General features: G+C 23.7%; 4 protein-coding genes and 1 long non-coding RNA gene across 17 annotated transcripts; 3 read left to right on the top strand and 2 right to left on the bottom strand.

Moving 5' to 3' along the window:
- Window positions 1-169: 169 nt before the first annotated feature.
- On the top strand, window positions 170-1,736 carry LOC122851059 (decapping nuclease DXO homolog). Its single transcript, XM_044150109.1, has 4 exons — window positions 170-189; window positions 687-881; window positions 1,067-1,587; window positions 1,720-1,736. The coding sequence occupies exons 1-4, from the start codon at window positions 170-172 to the stop codon at window positions 1,734-1,736; spliced, it is 753 nt and encodes a 250-aa protein (XP_044006044.1).
- Window positions 1,708-8,558, bottom strand: LOC122852901 (coiled-coil domain-containing protein 112-like). 4 transcript variants are annotated; one of them, XM_044153012.1, is made up of 4 exons: window positions 8,471-8,558; window positions 3,190-3,293; window positions 2,031-3,081; window positions 1,708-1,958 (listed from the first exon to the last, which is right to left on the bottom strand). In XM_044153012.1, exons 2-4 carry the CDS (start codon window positions 3,260-3,262, stop codon window positions 1,907-1,909), a joined length of 1,176 nt encoding a protein of 391 aa, XP_044008947.1. In that variant the 5' UTR covers window positions 3,263-3,293; window positions 8,471-8,558; the 3' UTR covers window positions 1,708-1,906. The 4 variants fall into 4 exon arrangements, with proteins under 4 accessions (XP_044008947.1, XP_044008948.1, XP_044008950.1 ...); XM_044153013.1 differs by lacking the exon at window positions 8,471-8,558 and adding an exon at window positions 5,388-5,527; XM_044153015.1 differs by lacking the exon at window positions 8,471-8,558 and adding an exon at window positions 4,142-4,276.
- On the top strand, window positions 1,911-15,086 carry LOC122852900 (high affinity cAMP-specific and IBMX-insensitive 3',5'-cyclic phosphodiesterase 8). Of its 10 annotated transcripts, none has more exons than XM_044153004.1 (18): window positions 1,911-1,989; window positions 2,602-2,659; window positions 3,002-3,155; window positions 8,489-8,595; window positions 10,374-10,624; window positions 10,721-10,780; window positions 10,904-10,970; window positions 11,087-11,254; window positions 11,342-11,556; window positions 11,646-11,803; window positions 11,979-12,115; window positions 12,185-12,492; window positions 12,570-12,975; window positions 13,057-13,188; window positions 13,255-13,416; window positions 13,494-13,623; window positions 13,708-13,775; window positions 13,873-15,086. In XM_044153004.1, the coding sequence occupies exons 3-18, from the start codon at window positions 3,074-3,076 to the stop codon at window positions 13,957-13,959; spliced, it is 2,538 nt and encodes an 845-aa protein (XP_044008939.1). In that variant the 5' UTR covers window positions 1,911-1,989; window positions 2,602-2,659; window positions 3,002-3,073; the 3' UTR covers window positions 13,960-15,086. The 10 variants fall into 10 exon arrangements, with proteins under 10 accessions (XP_044008939.1, XP_044008937.1, XP_044008936.1 ...); XM_044153002.1 differs by having other exon boundaries at window positions 1,927-2,037; XM_044153001.1 differs by lacking the exons at window positions 1,911-1,989; window positions 2,602-2,659; window positions 3,002-3,155 and adding exons at window positions 4,813-5,053; window positions 5,648-5,752; window positions 5,872-6,070.
- Window positions 15,087-17,495: 2,409 nt separating this feature from the next.
- Window positions 17,496-21,924, top strand: LOC122852907 (protein lethal(2)essential for life-like). The gene is made up of 2 exons (XM_044153024.1): window positions 17,496-17,857; window positions 21,648-21,924. The coding sequence occupies exons 1-2, from the start codon at window positions 17,609-17,611 to the stop codon at window positions 21,885-21,887; spliced, it is 489 nt and encodes a 162-aa protein (XP_044008959.1). The 5' UTR covers window positions 17,496-17,608; the 3' UTR covers window positions 21,888-21,924.
- Window positions 20,459-23,434, bottom strand: LOC122852908. The gene is made up of 3 exons (XR_006373877.1): window positions 22,942-23,434; window positions 22,276-22,410; window positions 20,459-22,167 (listed from the first exon to the last, which is right to left on the bottom strand). It is a non-coding gene; the product is annotated as an uncharacterized LOC122852908 (long non-coding RNA).
- Between the last annotated feature and the right edge of the window lie 888 nt (window positions 23,435-24,322).

Genomic DNA, 24,322 nt, shown 5'->3' with positions numbered 1-24,322 from the left:
TATGAATCAGTCTAAATGCTAAAACAACGGTGTATTTGGCGGTGTAAAAGAGCGTTTTTACTATAAACAATTTACAACGTCAAACAATAAAAATAAACAATTAATTTATTTAATTATTATAATTAAGCACTTAATTAGCAAATTAAGATTTATTAATTATGTAATAATTATGTGTTTAACATTTAGCAAGTAAATAAAAATTAAATAAAGAAAAAAAAATCATAAAAGAGTCACCAGAGGCGTGATCGACAGTGTTTTGTTTTTGTTTTTTGTTATTTCTATTTGCACACTGTTGCACAAATTCACATGCACAAATAAAATCAAAACACCATTGTTATCATCATCATCATCATCAAAAAGACCAGTAATCTCTTTTGAAGATAATTTAATTTATTTTGTTGAAATAAATTGATAACTGTGTTAAAAAAATTAGTATCTTCACCAAATTTTATTTTCTTAATAGAAATAAGTAAGTAAAACCAACTATTATTATTACAAATGGAATATATTCTGTTATAAATTTTAATTATATTGTTACAGTTGCTAGAAATTTGATACAGACACTCAACATCAATTTGAAAATTGAATACAAAATATTGTTTTTATTAACATGTAAGTATTTTATAATGATAGTTGTATACCTTTTTTATTTGTTTAAACATTGTTTAAAAATTTATGTTACATAGGGTTGAGAAAAATAAAAATATTTTATTAAAACTAAATAAAGAAGAGGTACCTCAAACAGAATTTGGTCCACCAAGATGTGTTGGCTATTTTAGTAATGGTGAAGGTTCATGGTCTCCAGATGCTTCACAATTAAGCTACTTTTACCCACTTGAATTATCAAACATACATATTGATTTAAATCATGGAATTGAAACGTTAAAATACAACTTCTATCCAAATGAAAAAATTGATCATATTTTAAAGTGGATTGTATTGAATTATGAGAAAATTTTAGCTCCTCCAGAGTCTCAATGGAGAAAATGGTCAATTAAATATATTTTACTAATTTGACTATGATAATTTAACATTTATTTTTGATAAAATAATTTTAATTATTTAGGATTGAGCCAGATTTCATAATGACACGTTCACAATTGAGAAAAATTATGATTGCAATTTATGATGAAAAAGCAAGGTGGATAATTCGTGCTGTAAAATTTAGAGGTACAATTTATCTATGTCCTCTTGATACTGAAGAGAATAAAAGATGGGCATCAAATATACCTCACCGACAGAAAGAACATATGCTCTGGGGATATAATTTTGAAAAATTTATTTTTACCTCTGATCCTCAGCAACCACCTGACTTGTCACAAGCAGTAAATACAGCTGAAACATTTAATTGTATGTTTCAAGCTAATTTAAATAATAAATTGTTAATGTACAGTGCTGAAATTGATGGAGTTATATCAGATAAAAAATATGATGAACCATTGCCTCTTGATGATTTAAAATTCATTGAAGCTAAAACAATTAAATATCAACTACCTAACAATTCAGAATTAAAATTTTTAAACTGGTGGTGCCAAAGTTATACAGCTGGAATTGAAAATATCATTTGTGCATTTACCAATTGTAAGGGTATTGTTAATAATATAAAAGAATATAAACTTTCTGATATTAAACAAGAAAACCAGGTAATTTTTAACGCTAAAAATTATTTGTATTTTAAACTTTAATGTTTGCTTATTATTCTTATTATTATTTGTTTAGGTTTATTGGAACACTGAATGTTGCTTTAATTTTCTTGATGAATTTTTGTCTTTTCTCAAAGACAGAGTAAGAGATGATTATTCAGAAACAATTTACACTTTTACAAAAACTCCTTATGAAGGTATTTCAATGGAAAGTACTCCAGCAGATTCATCAACATCATTTTTGCCAAAATGGTTTACTGAATTCAAGAAGAATATGACTGATTAAACTCCTGATGTCTCAAACTGGATGTTGATCTAAAAATACAGAAATAAAATTATTCATTGGGTTTGTGTTTTGAGACATATTATTCAACAACATTCACTTACAGCTTGGGTAAATTTTTAATATACAAAACAGGCTTTGGAAATTGTTGAATTGTCGGAACTTGTTTGCATTTTTCTTCCCAAATTTTTGTAGTATTTAACAATGTTGATGTTCCATTATTTTTATCTTTATTAATTTTTTTAACAATTAAATTATTATTGTTTTTTAATTTTAAATTATCCTTTTTCTTTTCGATATATTTATTATCATTTTTTCTAAAACTTGCAATTAATTCTTGTGATTTTAGTATTGTATCATTATTTTTATTTTCTAAATTAATATTATTAATTTTTTTATTTTCTTTATATTTTTTAACAATTTTTTTTATTTCTTCTGAACGGGTGAGAAATTTTTTTTCTTTCCAATTAATAGCTTCTTTAATTTTATTATTTAATAATTTTTTTTCAATTATTTTTTTTTTTTCTTTTTCAATTTTCCATTTATTTAATAATTCTTTTTTTTTATCATCATTTTTATTGATTATTTTTTTATTTTTAATACTTGATTTTATATTATTTTTTTGACAATCATTTTCATCAAGTTCAACTAATTTTAGTTGTTCTTTTTTTTCAGATTCTTTTTTTTTCCTCCATTCTTCAACAGAATCACGCTGTTTTTTACGCAACTCAATGTAAGTTTTATACCATTCATCGTGATTTTTAATATTCTCTTCTGTTAAATCTGGAAATTTTTTTTGTATTTCATCAACAAGTGATGATATTGTTTGACATTTTTTTCTCATTTTTAAATAATACAAATGATCATCTTCTTTCCAATACTGATAATGTCCAGTTTTAGCAATTAAATCATTAAAATCTTTGACCTCATTGTAATTTAAATTATTTTTAATTTTACTAATCATCGTATTGCTATTGAATCCAATCATTTTTTTACCTTTTTTACCCTCATATTTATCCATAGAAATTTTAAATTCATACATATAATCATCAAGTTCTTTCTGTTCATTTTCAAGTATAATAATATCAACTGGTGGCTGATAATCATTCATCAATTTGAGCAATGATGTTAATCGTAATTTGCTTTCATGAATATCTACATTGGAATTCAAAAAAAAAGAAAACAAATTACAAAAAATAAATTGTTTAATGGCTGTATAATTTATATAGGTAAGTTTTAATTGAAAAATAATTTATTAAATACCAATTTTTTCACATTTGTTTAATTGATTAAACATCTTGTCAATTGTGTCAAAGTCCTTGGCAATATATGTCATCAAATTACAAAGAGAATCAGTCAATTTTTTTCTGAAATAAAAATAATTAATTGCATGAATAATTATTTGAATGATTAATAATACCTTTGTATGTTATTTAATTTATATATTTGTTGAATGTCTTGAAGAATCTCTGAATCAATTTTCATTGTCTTTAAAAATGACTCAATTCCATTTTCAATTATTTCTTCTTGTTGTTTCAATTTTATCATTGATCTAACGTAACTCAATCTTCCACGATTCATTTTGAATTATTTTATTTATTCAGTTAATAAAATAGCAAACAAATTGAACCAGTACAGCACAAAGCTCATGTTGTTTTGACTCGGGGTTTCCATAGAAGTAAATATTTTAAATATTCCCCTTTTTGTTATTTCTATGTTCACTCGGGTGTTAAATTGCCCAGCAAAAATATTCAATTTTTTTATCCCCCAATGCATATTAAAATGTTTATTGATAAATATCAAACAACCTCGATGATATATACAATCCAAAAATATTTATTTCTAAATACTTAATTTCGAAAAACTAAATAAATAATAAAAAAATGAAATTTAAGTTTTGTATATCAAAGAGAAAAAAAATAAAAAAAAAACAAACGAATTTATAAATAAACAAATGATGCTAGCGTCAATTAATTTTGATGTTATTTATACGTCAAGACCGGAAGTAAAAATCGTAAATCATTTCCTTTTCTATGAAAGAAAAAAAATCAAAAATATAATTTATTAAGCGAAAATTTAGCCCTTTTTTTTGTGCAATTATTTAAACAATATAATAACAATTGAATAAATAATAAACTTGATAAAAACAGTCACGTATATATTGATGTACACGCGTGTCATCTCAGCACATGCTTACATTACTTATAATATTTACCTTGGATATTTACGCCACTTATTGTACGTGTAAAAAGTTTAACAATAAATAAAATAAACTTGCATTGATAATATTACGTCATATTAACATCAAAACTTGAATTTAATCTATTTATTATTATAAAACATATTTATTAAAAATTTTTTTGAATAATAATATTTATTTTTAAATAATAATGTTTAATTTTATTAATTTATCGCATGAAAGATTTATGGTTTTATTGTCAATTCAACAACGACAATTTAAATTAGATTCTCGAGGTCAGTAATTACTGAATTTTTCAACAGCTTGATTCATCAAATTTCGGTCATGGATGATTATTTTTATTTGTTTTATTTAATTTATCTATTTTTTATTGTTATTATCATTTATTTATTTTTTTTTAAATATTTTTATTCTCTGTTTGTTTGATTTTATTTTTTAAATATCAAAATTTAATTAATTTAATTATTAACTTCTTTTTTTTCTCCTCTTTTCTTGGGTACTTTTATTTTTTTTATCAGCATACTGACGTCAAGATAAAAAATTAAAAGAAGAAAAAGAAAAAAAATATATATTTATGCGAAATCAAATAGACCAAGTAGAATATTTAATTTAGTAATAATACTGCGTCTTATTTATTTTTTCTGTTTTTTTTTATTTATTGAATTTACATTTTTCGTGATTTGAATTTGAAAAAATAATAAGTTATGGTTTATTTGTTTGAGTGAAAATGTCTTAATGAATTTGATTTATTTGTTTTTTATTGTTTTATATATTTATTTTTAAATATGGAAGGGATTGACGGTTGACGATGTAACTCAATGACAATGAGAAGATACTTGTTGAGTAAACAGCTGCTGTCTTATGAGCAAAACGCGCAGTCTGTTGATTTCATATCAGTATGTCAATTATTGTGCGGCATATATAAAAGTGAGATCTATCAAAATCAATATCAATAAAAAAACAAATTAATTATTTTTTTATTTAATTATATTCTTCTTTTCATTTGCAAGTGATATAATCAATCGAAAAAAAAAATTGACATTTTATCTATCGAAATTTCGAAATCAATTTTTAAAACAATCATTTGTTTTTTCATTTAAACAATAATTTTTGGTGAAAAAATTTAAACAAATAAATAACCGTATTATTATTAAATAAATAAAGTTAATATAATTTTTTTATTTTAATAATTTAAATAATTTTTATATATAAATTCAAAAAAAAAACAGAAAAAATTACAAAAAAAAAAAAATTTGCATACCTTTGTTGATTGATAAAATTTGTCCTTGTTAAATGATCTCGTTGATAAGAAAATTCATCAAAGATGCAGTGTATTTTTCATTATAATTGTAATAAAAAATTTATCTTATTATTCAAGTATGAAAATATTCAAAGCATAAATAAAAAATACTAGAAAATTATCTTATTTTCAAATTGTCACTGTGTAAATAATAACGTGTAATTATATTAAAATTATAATAACATTAATAATAATAGTTTATATATTTAAATTATGGACAGCAAATATGTGATGAATGTTATCTTGAAGTCGTCATCAAACGTAATGGTGTCCAAATTTGATCACAACGATAAAAGAAAGTTGAAATTTATAATCCATACTTTCACGTAAGTTTCAACTTTGTCATTCATAAAACAAAAATAATCAACATTTATTTTTTTTTAATATTATTTTGTCGAAATAGATAACACAAATAATCATTTACAAACTTGGTCTTACTATTCAGATGAGCTTTTAATATCGTGATGGACACTGTAAGGAAAAAATTGAGCTGAAAAATTATTGGTACATTATAAAGAAAAAAAAAAAAAACAAACAAACAATATAAAATCAATTTAAAATGGGCTGCTGGCCAAGTGCAATGCTCAGGTGCATAAGAAAAAAAAATTTCGATTGTGAAAAACCATCTTATCTAATGCCACAAGGTAAAAAACAAAAAACACCTTAATAAATTTGAAAAATAATAATAATTATTCTATTAAATTTATCAATTTAATTAAACAATATTATTATTAATTATTTATAATGTTAATTTTTTTTTTTTTTAAACTTCAATGTCAATGATTTATGATTTATGACATTTGTTATTTAATTTATAGTCAATCATCTATGTATCTTGTCACACGAGTAATGTTCAACCAGTCAAACTAGTTTTTGACACTTATTTTTTAAATTTTATATAATATTTAGTTGAATTATTTCACGTTGTCTAGATGTATCACTTGATCAATTATTGAATCTTGAATTTTAAATTCTGCAACATAAATTATTTTATTAAATTTTTTTTTACGATATTTAAAATTAGCTAAAAAAAAAAAAACTTCAATTTGTACTTCATATTTATTAATGTCTGTAAATGACACAATATTGTATCGCAATTTAGCCCCCGGCATTTTTGTTGTGAATAACATATAACCCGCTTGCCATTCACTCACCCAGGTCTTGTATTATTCAGTCGTTGTTTAACCATTGACGATGGTCCACGTATCGAAATTATACTCTTGAAAATCATACTCATTTAAATACGCTAAATAATAAATTATTCTATTTATTATTATCATTTTTTTTCTTAGTGACATGTGTATTTTAATTTTAATAATAATATATATAAATTATTAATTTTTATTTAACATAATTGTGCCAAAGTTTATATTTAAATTTGACCTTGAAATGTCTCTTGAATTTATTAGATACTCGTAAATTAATTTTTTTAAATTGATTTTTATTCTTGATGATAATTATTTACACAAATTTTTTATTTATATTTTTTATTTAGCATGTGATAAATTCAAATTGAATCTTTTTTTTTTTTTGTTTTAAAGCAGATTAATCCAATATAATTCGTGAAAAAATAATACGTGGATTATACAACACGTGTGATACGTTCAATGCACTCAAGACAATGCAATATTATTTGCAAAAAAAATTAATTTAAAAAAAAAAAAAAAATCTATTTTAAAATATGTAAATATCAGAACACGTGATAAATAATCATGAAATAACGAGAATAATTATTTTATTGATTTAAAATATACAAATAAACCATTGAGTTTATTTTTCTTTTGGTTTAATTTTTATGATTTTTTTATTTCTCAGTTATTGTTTAAATAAACATGAAAATTTTCTGATTTTTTTGTTTATTATTTTTAGAAATTTTCGGTATTATGCTATATATATTTTCGAGCGATTAATAATTAAAAAATAAATGAATAAAAATCATTGATAAAAAACATTCTCCCTAAATATATATCAAAATAAATTTTTATATTTTAATTAGTTGGATAAAATATAATTAAAAAAAAAAAACATAAATACGTTTTCTTTTAAATTATGTAATATTTTAGGGATATATTAATATGTGGTAATAATTTTTTTATAAATTGATATAATGTGAAGTGATTTTGGTATTGCATAAATATTGTGATAAATTGATTATGGGTTCATCGTGCTTGTGACATTTTACATATGACATCAAATACTTGTAATTTTTATTTATCATCTGGTGATGAAGATGAATCACGCCAAGTCATCACAAATGGTATCCCTCAATTATTTTTTTTCTAAATTGATAAATCGTTTATGATAAAAATTTATTTTTGAGACATCTTTGATTAGTCCATTTTTTTTTAAATAGAAAATTTAATATTAAATTCATTTGATTGATTTTTTTAATTTAAAAAAAAGATATGTAGTTTTTATTATTGTGATTAAATAGGAGGGGTTGATGATATTGGAGCTTGTCCTTCATATTGTACTCTCAAGGCAATAAAAAAAAAAAATATATGTTTTATTTAATAGCAAGTCCCAAATTGTTATTTCGTGGTAGAAAGCGTCTTACATTCACTGAGAATTACTCTGACGTAACTTTTGTAATGTTTCACATTCTGGTTAAGCAAGACCCTGTGCATGAACACAAATAAAAAAAAAAAATTTATATATAAAAAAAAGTCGAAGATTCGCCGGTACTTCAAAGACCAGTTTGAAGAAAAATAAATAAGAATACAGTCTAATAAAAAAAGTTTTATATAAAAAAAAACCAAATAAAAAAAAAAAACACAAAAATCATGAGTAATAAAAATAGAAAAAATAGTTCAAACAAATAAGGATAAATTTGTGTTACTAGTATTTTTGAATATGGCATTAAAATAGTAAAATTAATTGGCTAATAATTTGTTAAATTAATTGTCAATAATGAAATTTATATTTTTATATTTTTACACACTAAATTATATCTCTGTGCTAATAAAAAATTGTTCAAAATTATTTAAATAAATTTTTAAAACTGTCATTATATGATAATTAAAATATTTAATTATAATTCTTACTTGGTTATTTATTTTCAGGTGACAATGCTGATTTATCTCATACACCAGATGTTGATTTTTGGAAAGATAAAACAATGGTTGGATCATCGATGTTTGGTGACGAGGATATGGAGTGTACAATAGCCGTAAGTTTTTTTTTTTATAAATATATTTGCTTAATTGACAAACACTAGTATAATTGAAAATTATTTTTATCGACTCAATTAAATATCAAACAAAGTAATAATTCTATTGACATAAAACAGTGTCATTTCTATATCAAACAAACTGTTGCTTTTGATGTGTCCACTCGGCTGTCCGACACTCAACTAAATTGGATCGATGGATAAAAAAATTACACACCCCCTCTTTTCTTCAAGCTTTACATTCATTAAAAATAAATAATCCAAGTTACAATATTGCATGTGGATATAAAATAAAGTTTAAAAAGAAATAATGGCTCAATTTTGTCTCGAATATAAAGTTTGACTTGCAAGAAAAGTAAATTTAAAAAAAGGGGTTGAAAATGCTCTTCGTGACATTTGAATTATTGATAAACACAAGGGTTGGAATATTCTGAGAAAGGGTTGATATTATATTACAAAGAAATACAGACATTAAAAAAGAAAAAAAAAAAAAAAGTCTCGGGTATAAGAACTGGTCAGTGCGTGTTCAGCAAACTTTGTTAATATTATTTCTTTGAAAAGGGGTGAAGACAGGTGATATTATTCCCAGCGTATTCTTGGTGGTTGCGTGACATTACTACCATGGGGGAAGAATATCACCCATCTTATACCCAACCACCCACAACTCCACCCAGCGCTTGCGCCTTATTTTCTTAGTCTCTCCCGTCTTATCAGTTTATGGCTTGAACTTGAAGTAGTCACTTCGCTCCCGTCTTACAATCTTTAGCTGGTCTTTACAATCAAAGTGTACATATAAAACTGTCATGTGACAAGTGAACTTGAAAAATGGGTATACAATATTTTTATATCCTTGTAAATTAATACTTCACTTTCACTTGCTACTTAACTTACTCAACTGATAATTGTTAATATCAGAGTTTTTGTTTTTATTTATGATTTTTTTTTTTTTTTTTATTAATTCTCATTGATACGAGGGACATTATAAAATATTATCCTTATCATATAAAATGATACATATAGTTTCAGTGGGGATTGAGATGTGGTTTATTATCGTTATTAATAATCAGTATCATCGTGACGACTTTAACGTCGCAACATTTCCAATTTAATATAGTCTTGTCTTATTTTTTAAAATGTTATTTATTTTTTAATTTAAAAATTTATTTTTCAAGTTTTGTAATAAATAGAGAGGGTTAATGAAAGTTTATTTTAATTTTTTTTTTTTTATTAATTTTATAATGACGGAGGTGATTAGTGACAGGAGAAGATTAACTCACAAAACTTTGTATATTTCTGGTTCAACTGGTGGTGACGGGCCATCGATAAATGAGACTCAATTTAACTCATGGTCATCAAGATTTTGTTCAATATTTTGTGGACGATCAGTTAATAAAAAATTATTCAATAGCAAGGATAAAATGCAGTTCCCTGTTGCGCCAGTATTAATTTTGAATGTATGATTTTTTTTTTTTTTTGATTTTTTTTTTATAAATATTTAAATTGAATATATAAATACAGGTTGTGTTTTTTGTTTTTAAATAAAAAAAAAATATTTTTTAATTCAATTGTTTATAAATATTTTTAGAGATTCTTTATCATAATTTTATTTATGATTAAAAACGTTGAAAATGATCCTCGTGAAGGTCATCGTGAAAAAAGAAAAAAGAACAGAAAAATAAAAATAAATTTACCACCAGTAAATTGATTTAAAAAAATAAATAAATATATAATTTTTTAATTTAGAAAATTAAATTAGAATGTATTTTTTTTATTTTTAGAAAGGACCACAAGATTTTAATTCAACATTATCAATAACAACTGCCTCACAAGTAGTTAAAGTTTTATTGGTATTTCCTCGTGATGATCATCAATTAGAAGCACTTGGTACTGTCTCAACAAAGCTAGGCTGGAGTGTCTCAATAGCAAAAAATGCCGAAACAGCTGCTGAAATATTTCAAAATCGATCACACGATTTAGTGATAATTGATCGACGAGGGCATCGAGCCACTGATGGTGATACAACATGCCGGTAACAAAAACAAATAATAAATAATAAATTAAAAATTACAAAATAAATAAAAAATAGTTAGTAAGATTATAGCTATCATTGTTGTTTTATTTCCAGTGCGATAAAAGCAACAAATTGTCATCACAGCAGTGTCATATTAGCTTTAGTAAAAAAATCGTAAGTAAATATATAAAATATAAAAAAAATAAATAAATAAAGAAAAAAAAAATATATATTTTCTCATCAAACAGTTTGCTAAAAATATCAATGATATTCTCTATCAATAAATTTTCATTAAAGTTTCTTCACGGTAGTTGATAAGGATGAGATAGTGACACTGGATTTACTCAACACCGGATATAGCAGAGTGAGTAATTAAATTAAATTTCATATTCACTGAAAAAAAAAATTGTTAATTAAAAGTAATCTATTTATTATTTTATTTAAAAAATTATATTTTAATATTTTTATTATGATTAACAGGCAATGACAGAGTGTACACACGAGTCTATACTTAGCAATCAATTAATTGGTATTTATGCAAGTGAAATACAACCAAGAATGCAATTTGCATCAGCTCATGCACTTTATGTTGCTGTTGATAGATGCAGAGATATGGTACATGTAACTGATGATCAACACATTGTCAGGGTAATTTTTATAATAAATAAAAATCAAATTTTTATTGGAAAATTTATAATTAATAAAAAAACAAAATATGTATTTTTGAAAATTTAGTTTGTCAACAAGGCGAGTGAAAGATTACTTGGTTATAAATACGAAGAAATGCTTGGTAGAAATTTATCTGAAATAATAACATGTGAAAATTTTACACTGATGGATCAACAGCTACAAAGAGGCAGAGAATTTGAGGGTAATATGAATTGTCGAAGAAAATTTAATGACACAATAACAATTAATTGTCGAATAATTCCATTTTGTGCAACTGGAAAGTAAGTTAATTATAAAAGCTAAATTATTATATTAATATTTGTCAATTTAATTATTTTATTTTGTTGTTTTTGTATTGTCTTTTTTAAAGAAAACCATCGCATTATGTTTATGTTCATGATACAATGTATTTACTTGAAAATATGGGAGTTGCAGCAGTAACACTTGGTGGTCAACATCCAAGAGGAAGTTTGCATTCATTACGTCGAGGTTCTTTTGATGTTAAATCAATTGGCAGCGATATTGGAAGTAAGTACGTCCAGTGATACTATCTTATCAATAATTATTATCTATTTTTTTATCAACTTGAAAAATCTATACACTAACATACTGTCACTACTTGTATAGATTTTTTTTTTTTAATTTTATTTACATTTTAATTCTTAGAATAATATATCAACTAATTTTTTTTATAATAAAACAGCTCAAAGACGATCAAGTTTACAAAAACTTAATAATATGCCCCTTGAAGCACCAATAACTAAAGTCTTGACTCTATTGACAAATGCTATGAATGAAATTGCTCCAACAAATTCAGAGCTTGCAATGCAAATTGATAAGGTAAATTAAAGGAAAAATTTGTTAATAATAGTTTAAGTAAAATAAAATAAAATTATTAAATTATAATAGGCAATTGAAACATTAAAAACGACTGAACTTTATCGGCCTTATTTGAAGGAAGATACAAAAATTTATAACGATCCAATATCATCAGATTTACTTGGTGCTTTGTTATCAAACAATAGCCATTATATACGTGATTCAAGACGTTCATCAAATGATTCAACACGTAGTACACATGCAAGAATATGTCTACCAATGAGTATGCGAATTCAATTAAAAAATCCACAAATTCCAAAAGAAATTGAAGAATTACTTGACCACAATCTTGATTGGGATTTTGATATATTTAGCCTTGAAGTTTTAACAGATAGAAAGTAATTTTTAATTTATTTATTTGTATTATGTATTTTTATTTTTTGATGTTTATTATTAATTTTAAAATTATCAACAGACCACTGGTATACTTGGGCATGAATTTAATGTGTCGATTTAATGTACCAGCACGTTTAAATTGTGATGAAAAAACATTACTAAATTGGTTAACTGTGATAGAGTATAATTATCATTTAGAAAATAGTTATCATAATTCAACACATGCTGCTGATGTTTTACAAGCAACAGCAAGATTTATGCAATCAGATAGATTACAAATGATACTTGAACCAATGGATGAAGTTGCTGTATTAATTGCTGCTGGTGCTCATGATATTGATCATCCTGGTAGATCAAGTCAATTTTTATCAAATTCTGATAATAAACTTGCTGTATTGTACAATGATTTATCAGTTTTAGAATCACATCATGCTGCACTTACATTTAAATTAACTCTTGCTGATGAAAATGTCAATATTTTCAAGGTTAATTAATTATTACTAACTATTAATTTTATTATTTTCTTTTAATAAAAATAAGCTAATTTTTCTTCATTATTTAATTAGAATTTAGATCGTGAAACGTATAAACTTGTCAGACAAAATGTCGTTGACATGATTTTGGCAACTGAAATGACTAAACATTTCGAACATTTGGCTAAATTTGTAAATGTTTGTAGTAGTCGATGTGGTGATGAGGTAAGTATTTTATTTATTATTAAAAATTTACTTAAAAGTTTAATAATAATTTTAATTTTATTTTAGTTTTATCCAGAGGGACCAGATATGGCAACTTTGCTATTACCTGAAAATGTAAAACTTGTTAAAATAATGATGATTAAATGTGCTGATGTATCAAATCCAACAAGACCACTTAGATGTTGTATTGAATGGGCAAAAAGAATTGCCGAAGAGTATTTTAACCAGGTTTAAAAAAATAATAATATTAGTTTTTAATAAAAATAATAATATGATTGTAATTTTTTAATTAAAAATAATTATAGACTGATGAAGAAAAAAAAAGTAGAATGCCAGTTGTGATGCCAATGTTTGATAGAAACACATGCTCCATTCCCAAGTCTCAAATTGGATTTGTTGATTTCATAATAAATGATATGATCGAAGCATGGGACGGTATGAATCATAAAATATTATTACCACATTATTTTATCCTTCTTTTTTTATATTATAAAAATTAAATTAAAAATAATTTCGCAGCTTTTATAGATATGCCTGAGATGATATCATACATGAGACAAAATTACGACAAATGGAAAGAATATCATGTAAGTTAAAAATAATTTTAAATAAATAAATAAATTATTATTTATTATGTCTAGCTTCAAGATATAATGAATCATTGTTTTTTTTTTTTTACAACAGGAAAAAGGTATTTCAACTTTGAGCGACATTGAACGACTTCAAACATCATCAGAATTAAAAATTCCCAATTTAATTAATTCACGGTGATAATTTATTTTTACATATTTCATATTATAATATAACTGTTTATTAAATTTAACTATGATATAATAAATATTTAATAAAAAATAATAAATTTTTCTTGTAAATTATTAATAGAAATATGAGCATTATTATTTAATTTCTTTTTTAGTTTAAATATTATTAGCCAATTCGTCGAGCAGGGAAGAGAAAAAGGATTAAATAATTACAAATAATAATTAATATTTTATTTAATTAGCATTTTTATTGTTTCTGATTAAATTTGTCTGATTTCTATTACAAATTGATTGGATATTATTACAGGTTTAAACGTGAAATTACATTCACATTGATGTCCAATACCCATCGATACATATCAATTGATTAATACCATACAAATCAATATTACAAATTTTATATTTTTATAAAAAGTTTCATCAGTTGTCGCATACTTATTGATTTTTATTTTCAGTGATCATATAACATTGCTTCGTTTATTTACTTTTTTTTCAGAATTATTATTTGATGACAACTATATTTTATCAATCTTATTAAATAATATTTTTCCATTCCTGAGAAAGATTATAATAAAAACACTTTTACCAAGTTACAAAGGATGACATATTTGACAGAGATAAATTACATTTAAATACAATGTAATTTAATATATTAAGAGTATAATAATTATAAGTATTAGATGTCACATTTATCATAACGACAAATGTAATTATTAGTTTTTATAAATAAGTAAGTTCAATAGTCGTTTTATCCAGTTCATTTGCAAGGTCGTCACGATAATCAATTTTTTTTTTTTTCTAATTGATTTATCGTATTTTAATTGTACTCGTCATAATTACATTAAACATTTCGAGTAATTTTTTTTTTATTTTTCTTCATTTTACTTTTTTTTTTACGCATATTCTTTTTAATTTTTTTTTGATGATTTTATTTTCTTATTAAAGAGATGTTTAGTTTCTTTAAATAATACCTTAATTACCATGTATATTTTAATGCAAAATTAGTACGTCAAGATGTAAACTTTTTTTTTTAATTATTATTGCTATAAATATTCTTAAAATGATTTCGTTTATTCCAGATATTAACCGACGATTCATCTATCAATAATAACTGATATTAAAAATTGAATTTAAAAACTACACATACAATTTCATTCCGTAATCTTATCCCTTCTTTTTCCCTTTTTTTTTTTTTTTTTTTTCATTTTTATCATTTATTTTTAGATATAATTCTTTTATGTTTTTTTGTATATTTTCAATTTAATTTTTTTTTTATTTTTTCGATTTATTTTTTTTTTTTTTCTTTTTCAGTTTAGTTTTTTTTTTTTCTTTTATATTTTTTAATTTTTTTTTTTTTCTTTTCTCTATTTTCTTCCAGCAAAAACACACACAAACACATTGTTTATTTTCCCAGTAACGTGTTTCGAAATACAACGATAAATTGAATGACTATTACTATTGATTATCGAAATTATTAATAATTAATAAACATTAATATTATGTAGATAAAAATCTGTCTCTAAAATTTTAAAGGTCATTAAAATCCGCATAGAATAATTAACGTAATGACGTGGAAGAGATATTTGTCAATCACTTATTGGATCAACAAAACGCCATATCGATAAACCCCCTCAATTTTCAATCTGTCATCAATTTTTTTTTAACCCAATAAAATATAAAATAACAAACAAAATATATATTCAAATAATGAGTCATATTAATGATATTTTTATACTCACAAGTGTTTTTTTAAAAATATGTAATATTTTATTTTCAGTAAAAATATGTGGGCAGCTGTGAATCTTTTTTATTAATAAATAAAAAAGATGCGTCACAACGCTATTTCTATTTAAAGTAACCCAAAAGTCAAAATAATATTATGTATTATTCGCAGTTCTTAATAAGCTTTTAAACGTTTCAGTTGTGTTTGTTGCAATTATTTATCTTGGATCTTTTAATTCCCATATAATAAAGAAAAAAAATTTATCATGTATGTAACGATGAGTTTAATATTAATTATAATTATTTTATAATTATTATTATCAGCCAAGCTTTAATATTAATTTTACGAATAATAATTAAAACTTTCGTATTTGTACTTAACACAGTTGTTATTATCATTCTACGATATTTTTCTTAATCCTAATTGATTATTTTTCAAGATTTAAAAGATGGTCAACTGCATCTTGTCAACTGTTTACCGAATTCTAAAAATGTTATTAACGTATTAATTTATTATTAATATCATTTACATAAATGAGGCTGACAATAATTTTTAATTGATTAACAAGTTAAGTTTTTAAAAAATTGACGAGTCATGATGTTGATAAGATCAAACAAAAAATTAAGCTTTCCAGTTAAAATTCATTTAAAAATCTCTTAGAAAGCTCAATGTAATCGATCATGTCGATCAATAATAAATTGCATTAACTTGTTAATTATTAATCCATTAATTTTTTTTTGTTTTTTGTTAAAGTGCAACGATATTAATTTTTAAATTTTTATACTCTCATGTTGTTTAATAATTCGTAAAATTATTCATGCATATTTACAAATTAGAATCGGTAATTAGATGATAAAATCCCCATTTTAAAACCACAATCAACAGTGGTCTTTTTTTTTACTAAAAAAAAAAAGAAACGGATTAATTAATTAATTAATTTTAATATTGTATGTTGTTGATTATTTAACAAACAAGTATTTGGTTTTTGTTATTTTTTTTTTCTTTTAACTTTCTTATACAATTAATTAAAAGCCTGAGTATTCCTATATAATTTACCGATTTTTATTCGATGCCAATAAGTTGTGTGAGTTGATTAATATTAATTAATAGACGGAAGAGATATAACATATTCTAAAAAGGTACTAAGTACTTGGTATAATAGCTTGGTGTTAACTGACATATTGGTAGACTCAGTTTTCTTTTTTTTTTTTTTTTTTAAATTTTAAATCGTCCACGATAATTTAAGAAATCCTACTAATTAAAAAATTTTAATAAAAACAATATTAAATTGTTGATAAATAATTAAAAAATTAATAAATGAATAATAAAAATTTATTAAAAATTTGCATGTTTTACGAAGTTGTTCCCATCTACCTTGTTTGAGCTAAGAGTCGAACTATCTTTATTGAAAAAAAATTATTAATTTGAAATAATAAAATGAGATATATAAATTTGTCAAGTGAAATATATTAGAAATAAGATAATGATAGTTTTAGCTTGCTCACGTCTACCGATACCAATATTTTTTATTATAAATCTTATTGAATTATTATATTAATAATTAATTGTGCGATCTGTGTTTGACGTGATATTGACTAACTCATCAATACCTTTCCCCTTAATCTATAGATATGACTCAACACTAGATCTTGATTATTTTCATATTAACTTGATATTGTCATTCTATTATTTAAATTTTAATTATTCTTAAACGTTCCCTCAAGATCTTATCCATTAATTTTTCATTTGATTTTTGCTTATTCATTTTTCTTGTTTTTTCTCTTCAAACCTAAACACTAATTTTAGTATTTTTATTTATTATTATTAAATTATATTTAAACTCATCGTTAGACGTGTTGGGGGAATTAATTGATCTTTGATTAATTACCACATATTTTTATTGAATATTTTTTTATTTTTTTATTGGGATAACAGAATGTCAATAGTTCCAGTGATGTTTCGCGACTGGTGGGATGATATTGATCGTCCCATGTCAAGATTAATTGATCAACATTTTGGTAGCGGTTTAAATCGTGATGATTTATTGACTGGTTTATCATCATTGAGTCTTGCTAGACAGAGGCCAATATTTACTGGACCTGGTTATTATCGTCCATGGACTAATATTGCAAGACAAAATTCAGGGGGTGCAAGCACTATTCAATGTGACAAGGAAAAATTTGAAGTAAGTTTTATATATTATTTTTATAATATTTAAATTTATTATTATTAAGACATTTCAAAAAGACTTTTGTTAATTATTTTTGTTGCTTTTATTATATTTTTCTTTTTACTTTTATTTCAGAGACAAATTTTTTTATACTTTTGTTGATAAGTATTGTGCATATTGAGTGATAATAATTTATAACTTCTAACACACAGTGAATAAGTAATTTTTTTATTATTCCGAGTATAGTAACAGTGATGAGTAAAGAGGTGGGAAAATAATTTAATTTGAAAATTTTGCATTTAAATTAAATTAATAAAAATTATTAGTATTTTTTTTTTTTTTTTTTTTTTTTTTCAAGACATTAATATTAATAATAGGACGAATTTCAAGTCTCTTATTCTCAGCTATGATTAAAACATAGATTTAAGAGAAGTTTAATATTATATAAATTAATAAAATGTGAATTTTAATGAAATTTTAAATTTATTAGTAATTATTTTTTTAGTATTTTTTATTTAAATTATTTGATGTTTTTTATTTATTCATTTTTTATTTATTTTTTTCTCATTGCAATTGTTGAAAAGTTATTTTTTTTTTATCATCATTATTATTATAGTGATTATTATTATTATTATTATTACGATAATATAATTGTTATTATTATAAATCACACTGATCAAAACTGCTGGAAGAACTGACTAAATTTAAAACACGCTAATAAAAAATTTCTGGGCGATTCTCTATTTATTTCTGGAGCTATTTAAATTTTTTTTTTTTTAATCCTCCAGAAATACAGAGAATCGCCCAGAATTTAAAACTTTACTTTATAATAATAAAATTAGTAGTTTTTTTTTTTTTTTTATCAAGTAAATTAAAAGGCACGGAACTAGTAATTAAAACAACCAAAAGATTTAAAGTGTTATTCCATAATTATTATTATTTTTTTCTTATGTATACTTAATCAATGGAATTTCATACGGATTTACGAATGATTAAGCACACACACACACACACTATTAATTAATTGGAAGATTTGTTTTTTTTTTATTCTGGTTGTTAGCTTTATAATAACTTTCTTTTCTTTTTTTTTTTTTTTGATTCATCAAGCTATGAATCAATACCCTGATTATTATTATCCATCCAAGTGCAAATGTTTATTCGTTACGTATATATAAATTCGGACAATCTGCTGCTGTTTGATCATTTTGATAAATCAAAATGATCAAACAGCTGGAGATTGTCCGGTTCAAATGAAATTAAACTAAATGCAAACAGAAAAATGAAATAAATTAAATGCAAATTAATATCAAATAATTAAATTATATAAAAAATAATTTAACTATACAAAATTTACTTGATAATTAATTATTAAATTTTTTTTTCAATTCAAAATTAAATTATAAAAAAAAATTAATATTTGGAATATTGACAAAAACAAAATTGAGCTTACAAATTTAACTCATTTACTTAAATACATGTGAAAACGCGTGTTTAAATTATTTTTCTTTTTGCTTGTTTTATTTTTTTTTTTATAATAATATCGTGTCGTGGAAGTACCAAGTACGCAATGCGTACCAAGGTTACTTCCACGACACAACAAACTGTTGACTTGAAGCCTCTTTAATTAAAAAATTAAAAAAAAAAACTACTCAAAAATGTCGAATATTATTTTTACGAGTTTTGTTACAATTACTAAAATCTTAGTAATTAAAAAATTTTATGATTTTGTTTTTAATCAGACGAACTCTTTTAAATTCACCTGGATAAAACTATGACTTTAAATTACAATATTTAATTACTACCACCTTTTACTCACTTATTTATACTCTTTATGATTTTATTTTTTAAAACTTCAAATCTTAAATTCTAATGTAACTCAGCAACACGTGTTTTTTTAAAGCGTCTCTAAATGTAAAAGCAACTTGCACGGGTTCTTTCTCTTTTCGATTATTATTATTTTTATGCTTTTTTTTTAATTTAATATTTTCGTTATTATTGTTATTATTTTCATCCGAGCCTCGCACTGATACTGGAATTTCAATGACACATTGAATATCCCTCATACGATCTGAGGGGTGAACAAGTGATCTGAGGCGTGAAAAAAATGAAGACATTCATACAATAAAACAAAAAAATAAAAAAATAAAAATAAAGAAAACTAAATTAAAATTTTGATTTTACATGGAAAAACTATATCAAATATCAAATTAATTAATAAATTAAAAATATTATTAAATGAAAAATAATTTAATGATTAAATTTAATTAGGGATTTAGTTGTATCAAATAACGTATCAATTCAGATCGACAATGACTTTTACGAAGTTCCTCGTTTGATGTTATATTTTCACGTAAATTTCTAACTTTATTTTTGTTAATAACGTTTTGTGTTTTCGGCATAAAAATCAATTGCAACATTTTGATAATTTTTAAAAATTTTTCATCGCTAGTAGATTTACTAGACTGTCTAGACACACCCCCCTCATAGAGGGGGACGGCTTGACAACTTTCAATCAAACTAACAAATTCTTTCAAGTTTTTTGTTTTTTTTATTTTCTTATTTTTTAAAAATTATCAATTATTACTTTCTCAGGATATTTAATCAGTTAACTTTTTATTTCAGCTCTTGTTAAATTATCTTATTTTTTTTTTTAGAAAAAAAATGTTTTTGTTGAAGGCTCGAGTACCTAACAACTAAGTCTTTTTGAAATGTACTTTTAAATATTCTTTTTTTTTATCAAATAAATTTTTAAATATTTCACTCTTTAATCTAACAAATAAATATTGTCAATCCACGTGGTTTGACCTTCTTTAAAGGGCCTTTAAAAAAAAGCCCACCCCCACCTGGGGCGCCGGGCCCGGTAAAAAATTTTTAATCTTTGTTTTTTTTTTTTTTAGTTTTTTTTCTTTGAATTTTTTCAACTTATAAATATATCTTATTTATAAAAAAATAAATGCTTTCATAAAAACCTCAAGGGCCAGTAAACGACACAGCCGATGGCCTTACCTCAGTCAAACGCGTTCAGACACACGCATATAAATTTTTTTTTTTCAATTCAAAAAGTATATAGAAAAAAAATTAAATTTCTTAAAAAATACAAAAATCTTTAGTTTTCAGATCTCAATCGATAATAATCACTCAATGTACGTTTAGCTCTTATATCACGATCCTCGATAAATCGATAATTTTCAACGCAATAACACGGTAAATCGCCATCCATCTGTATAAATTTACTTTCGTAAAAAACCATTATATATATTTGTTATTAAAAATTTTATAACGCTGTTATGTTTGACGAAAAAAAAATTATATTAAATTTCAATTCATTTTATCATGCAATAAAGTACGACATTTTCCAGTTGACAATATTTACTGTTCAATTATTTATGGCTAAATTAATTTTTTTTCATACAAGATAAAATGAATGAAATGATAAAAATTTAAATGATTAATTACCGAGGTAGAAATGAAAAATAAGAATTAATATATTGGCTCGCAGGTGAGCCCGCGAGCCATAAATTTTAACTTCTTTTTTTTCGGGTTGTACGATGTTTTATAAAGACTAGTATATTTTATAATAATTTAAATAGAAACAAATATATTTCTAATGAAAAAAAAAAAACTAGAATAATAATAACGTCTTGATAATAAAGACGCTAACCTTATTGTTTCCTTTGTTTTTAATTTGTGTTTTTTTTTAATCGTTTTTATGACTTGATATTGTTGATGATGCTGTTGTTGTTGGTTGTCGATGATGAAAGCTGATGAATTATCATTGGAACGCAATTATGCTTAATTGTTGTAGGTGATTCTGGATGTACAGCAATTTTCACCAGATGAAATAACAGTCAAGACAATTGATGACAGTGTTATTGTCGAGGCTAAACACGATGAGAAAAAAGACGAGCACGGCTTCATCAGCCGTCACTTTGTAAGACGATATGTGTTACCTGCTTCACACGATGCACTTGAAATCACTTCAAGTCTTTCCTCAGATGGTGTTCTTACAATAACTGCTCCAAAGAAGGTGAGACTTTCACAATAACTATATACTTTAAAGCTAGATAAAGCTTGCTTTTTTTTTATCTAACTTGACTTATTGTTGACATGTGTTAAGTTATATCGAACCACTGCCTCTACTCAAACTCCCACCGCAGACTCCCGATCTCAACGGAGAGATCCACTCTCCGCTGGAATCACTTGATCCAGTTGAGTTGAAAAAAAAATTGTTCTTTTTTTGATCACAAATGTTTATTTTTTTTTTATAACTAACCGGTTACTAGATGATTCTGGAGCTGGACACCAAGCTTAAACTATTAAAAGCTCTGAAATAACAAACAATAAAAATATTATTAGAATAAAATAGTTTTTATATTTTTTTTTATTTAAATAAGCTTTTTAATTATAATTTAAATTTAGTAAATGATTTTTACCTCTTTAAACATAATCAAGTTGTAAGATCAGTATGGTCAATAGTATAGTCAGACCAGGTTGATGTCTGACCAACACAACTGGATGGCACAAATTGATGAGTACGGATTGACCAAGCACCAAGCCCAAGGGCTATTCTATTAATTAAAAAACAAAATAAAATATTAAATAATGATTATATAACTTAAATTTTATTTTAATGATTATTTGTTTTTTTATTGTTATAGAATCTCACACCAGCTGGTACTGAAAGATTTGTTAACATTGTTAAAACTGGTGAACCAGCATCAAAAACATCATCAAATACTACAGAAACTAAACACATTATAACTACAGAAGAAAAATAATATATTTAAATATTTAAAAATTAACAAAATGTTAACAAAAAAATAAAAATTATTATTTGATAAATTTCTGTAATTTTTAATGCTAACAATAACAGTTGATGTGAATTTATTAATAAAAATGAATATTAATTTAAAATTCGAATATAAAAAAAAAAAAAAATTATGTAATTATGTTATTTTTTCTGATTAGATAAATTTTTGTTTGACAAAATAAATAACTAGATAATAAAATTGAATTATTTTCACTTTTTACTCCAATTTGAATGATAAATTTTATTAAAAAAAAAAAAATTAATTAGTAAAAAAACAATAAAAACTTACGGGTAAATGTCACGGTCCGCACCGTTTTCTCCAATTCTACATCGTAAACCGTATTATTTTAGTCACAACAATATTTAAAAAATATTAAAATATTTATTTATAAGTTTTTTAAATTTATCAAGAGATGAAATCACAACGATGGTTTGTTATTGAATGCTGCTCTCGGCAAACCGGCCGGCTTTATATAGCTCTGTTGCGGCGTAATAGTTGCTTCTAGAACAAAAATATACACGACGCCCTGCCAATAGCCCTTGAGTAAATAACTGCGCACAACATCAATTACCCATAAAAGAAACCAATGATTTTTCAAAAAAAAATTGTCAAATTATCATTAAAATTATTTTAAATATCATAGTTAATTTTAATTTAACAATAAACAATTTTGTATTGTTTTTTTTTAAATGTTTTTATAATATTATTGTTAGTATTGATCGGGCCCGGTGCGGACGAGGATTCTGGCACGTTCGCCAAGCCCCACCATCATTTTATCGCGATGTATACATCCTATCTCCAACTGTCACGTAACCGGTGTTTATAATTGTGTTGGTATACACATATATTTTCAACAGCCATCAGCGAAATAAAAAACCTTATTACGCTTTTCTTTAGACCGAAAAAAATAACAACGACATTTAACCGTCTTATTTTGTTGCGCAGCAATTTTTATTTTACTCCAAAAAAAAAATTATACCCAACGCGTGGTTTTTTTATAAGAACAAAAATATATTTTTAATACTAATTGGCATTTTTTTTGTTTATAAATATCATCTATTTTTATATTTTTTTTATAAATTTAATGATAGTCAATTTAATTTTGAATATTTAATTTAAAAAAAAGAAAAACACTTGTTTGTTTATTTTTTATTTTTGAACTTAGTAGTACATAGGTGAATAACAGACAAATTATTGAGATAAAAATGAATTTAGATGTATATTTTTAAAGCTCTGTTAATTTTATTTAATTAAAATTTTTTTAAATGAGAAAAAATAATAGTTCTAGAATGTTCTAGGAGCTGAGAATCAATAAACTCTATTGCGTTTTATTCTAGAAGGAAGGAATATTATTTTCGTTGCTATGCAAGTGATTATATGCAGTTTTTATATTTTAACAATATTCATAATAATTTGTATAATTTCCTTATTATTTTATGTCATTTGAATTTTTGTAAATATTTAATTTATCAATATTTCCGATGACAGTATTAAAAAAATATCAAAAACAACAACTGCATGCGTGAATTGTCTTGAGCTATAAATATTTTTCATATAGCTATAAATTTTATATTTTAATCATAATGATTTTTAATTAATCAATTATTTATTTTTAAATATTATGCAGTTTGCGCAGATGCAGTTTTAAGACCCGGAATGTTCCATTTGA

Source organism: Aphidius gifuensis, linkage group LG3 (assembly GCF_014905175.1).
Source record: "Aphidius gifuensis isolate YNYX2018 linkage group LG3, ASM1490517v1, whole genome shotgun sequence".
NCBI classification, from domain to species: domain Eukaryota; kingdom Metazoa; phylum Arthropoda; class Insecta; order Hymenoptera; family Braconidae; genus Aphidius; species Aphidius gifuensis.
The sequence above is the reverse complement of the archived record's forward strand: the minus strand, read 5'-3'. Positions and strand labels throughout refer to the sequence as shown.

Bases quoted from the DNA above. Each gene is read 5' to 3' on its own strand.
- LOC122852900 (XM_044153000.1), top strand. From the start codon at position 9,792: ATGAAAGTTTATTTTAATTTTTTTTTTTTTATTAATTTTATAATGACG. The intron at 11,255-11,341 runs GTAATTTTTATA...TTGAAAATTTAG, and splicing joins ATGATCAACACATTGTCAGG to TTTGTCAACAAGGCGAGTGA. The intron at 11,804-11,978 runs GTAAGTACGTCC...ATAATAAAACAG, and splicing joins AATTGGCAGCGATATTGGAA to CTCAAAGACGATCAAGTTTA.
- LOC122851059 (XM_044150109.1), top strand. From the start codon at position 170: ATGTGTTTAACATTTAGCAA. The intron at 190-686 runs GTAAATAAAAAT...TATGTTACATAG, and splicing joins ATGTGTTTAACATTTAGCAA to GGTTGAGAAAAATAAAAATA. The intron at 882-1,066 runs GTTAAAATACAA...TTAATTATTTAG, and splicing joins TTAAATCATGGAATTGAAAC to GATTGAGCCAGATTTCATAA.
- LOC122852907 (XM_044153024.1), top strand. From the start codon at position 17,609: ATGTCAATAGTTCCAGTGATGTTTCGCGACTGGTGGGATGATATTGAT. The intron at 17,858-21,647 runs GTAAGTTTTATA...TAATTGTTGTAG, and splicing joins GTGACAAGGAAAAATTTGAA to GTGATTCTGGATGTACAGCA.
- LOC122852901 (XM_044153011.1), bottom strand. From the start codon at position 3,507: ATGAATCGTGGAAGATTGAGTTACGTTAGATCAATGATAAAATTGAAA. The intron at 3,294-3,346 runs GTATTATTAATC...TTTTTATTTCAG, and splicing joins AAATTAAATAACATACAAAG to AAAAAAATTGACTGATTCTC. The intron at 1,959-2,030 runs GTAAGTGAATGT...CTGTATTTTTAG, and splicing joins ATTAAAAATTTACCCAAGCT to ATCAACATCCAGTTTGAGAC.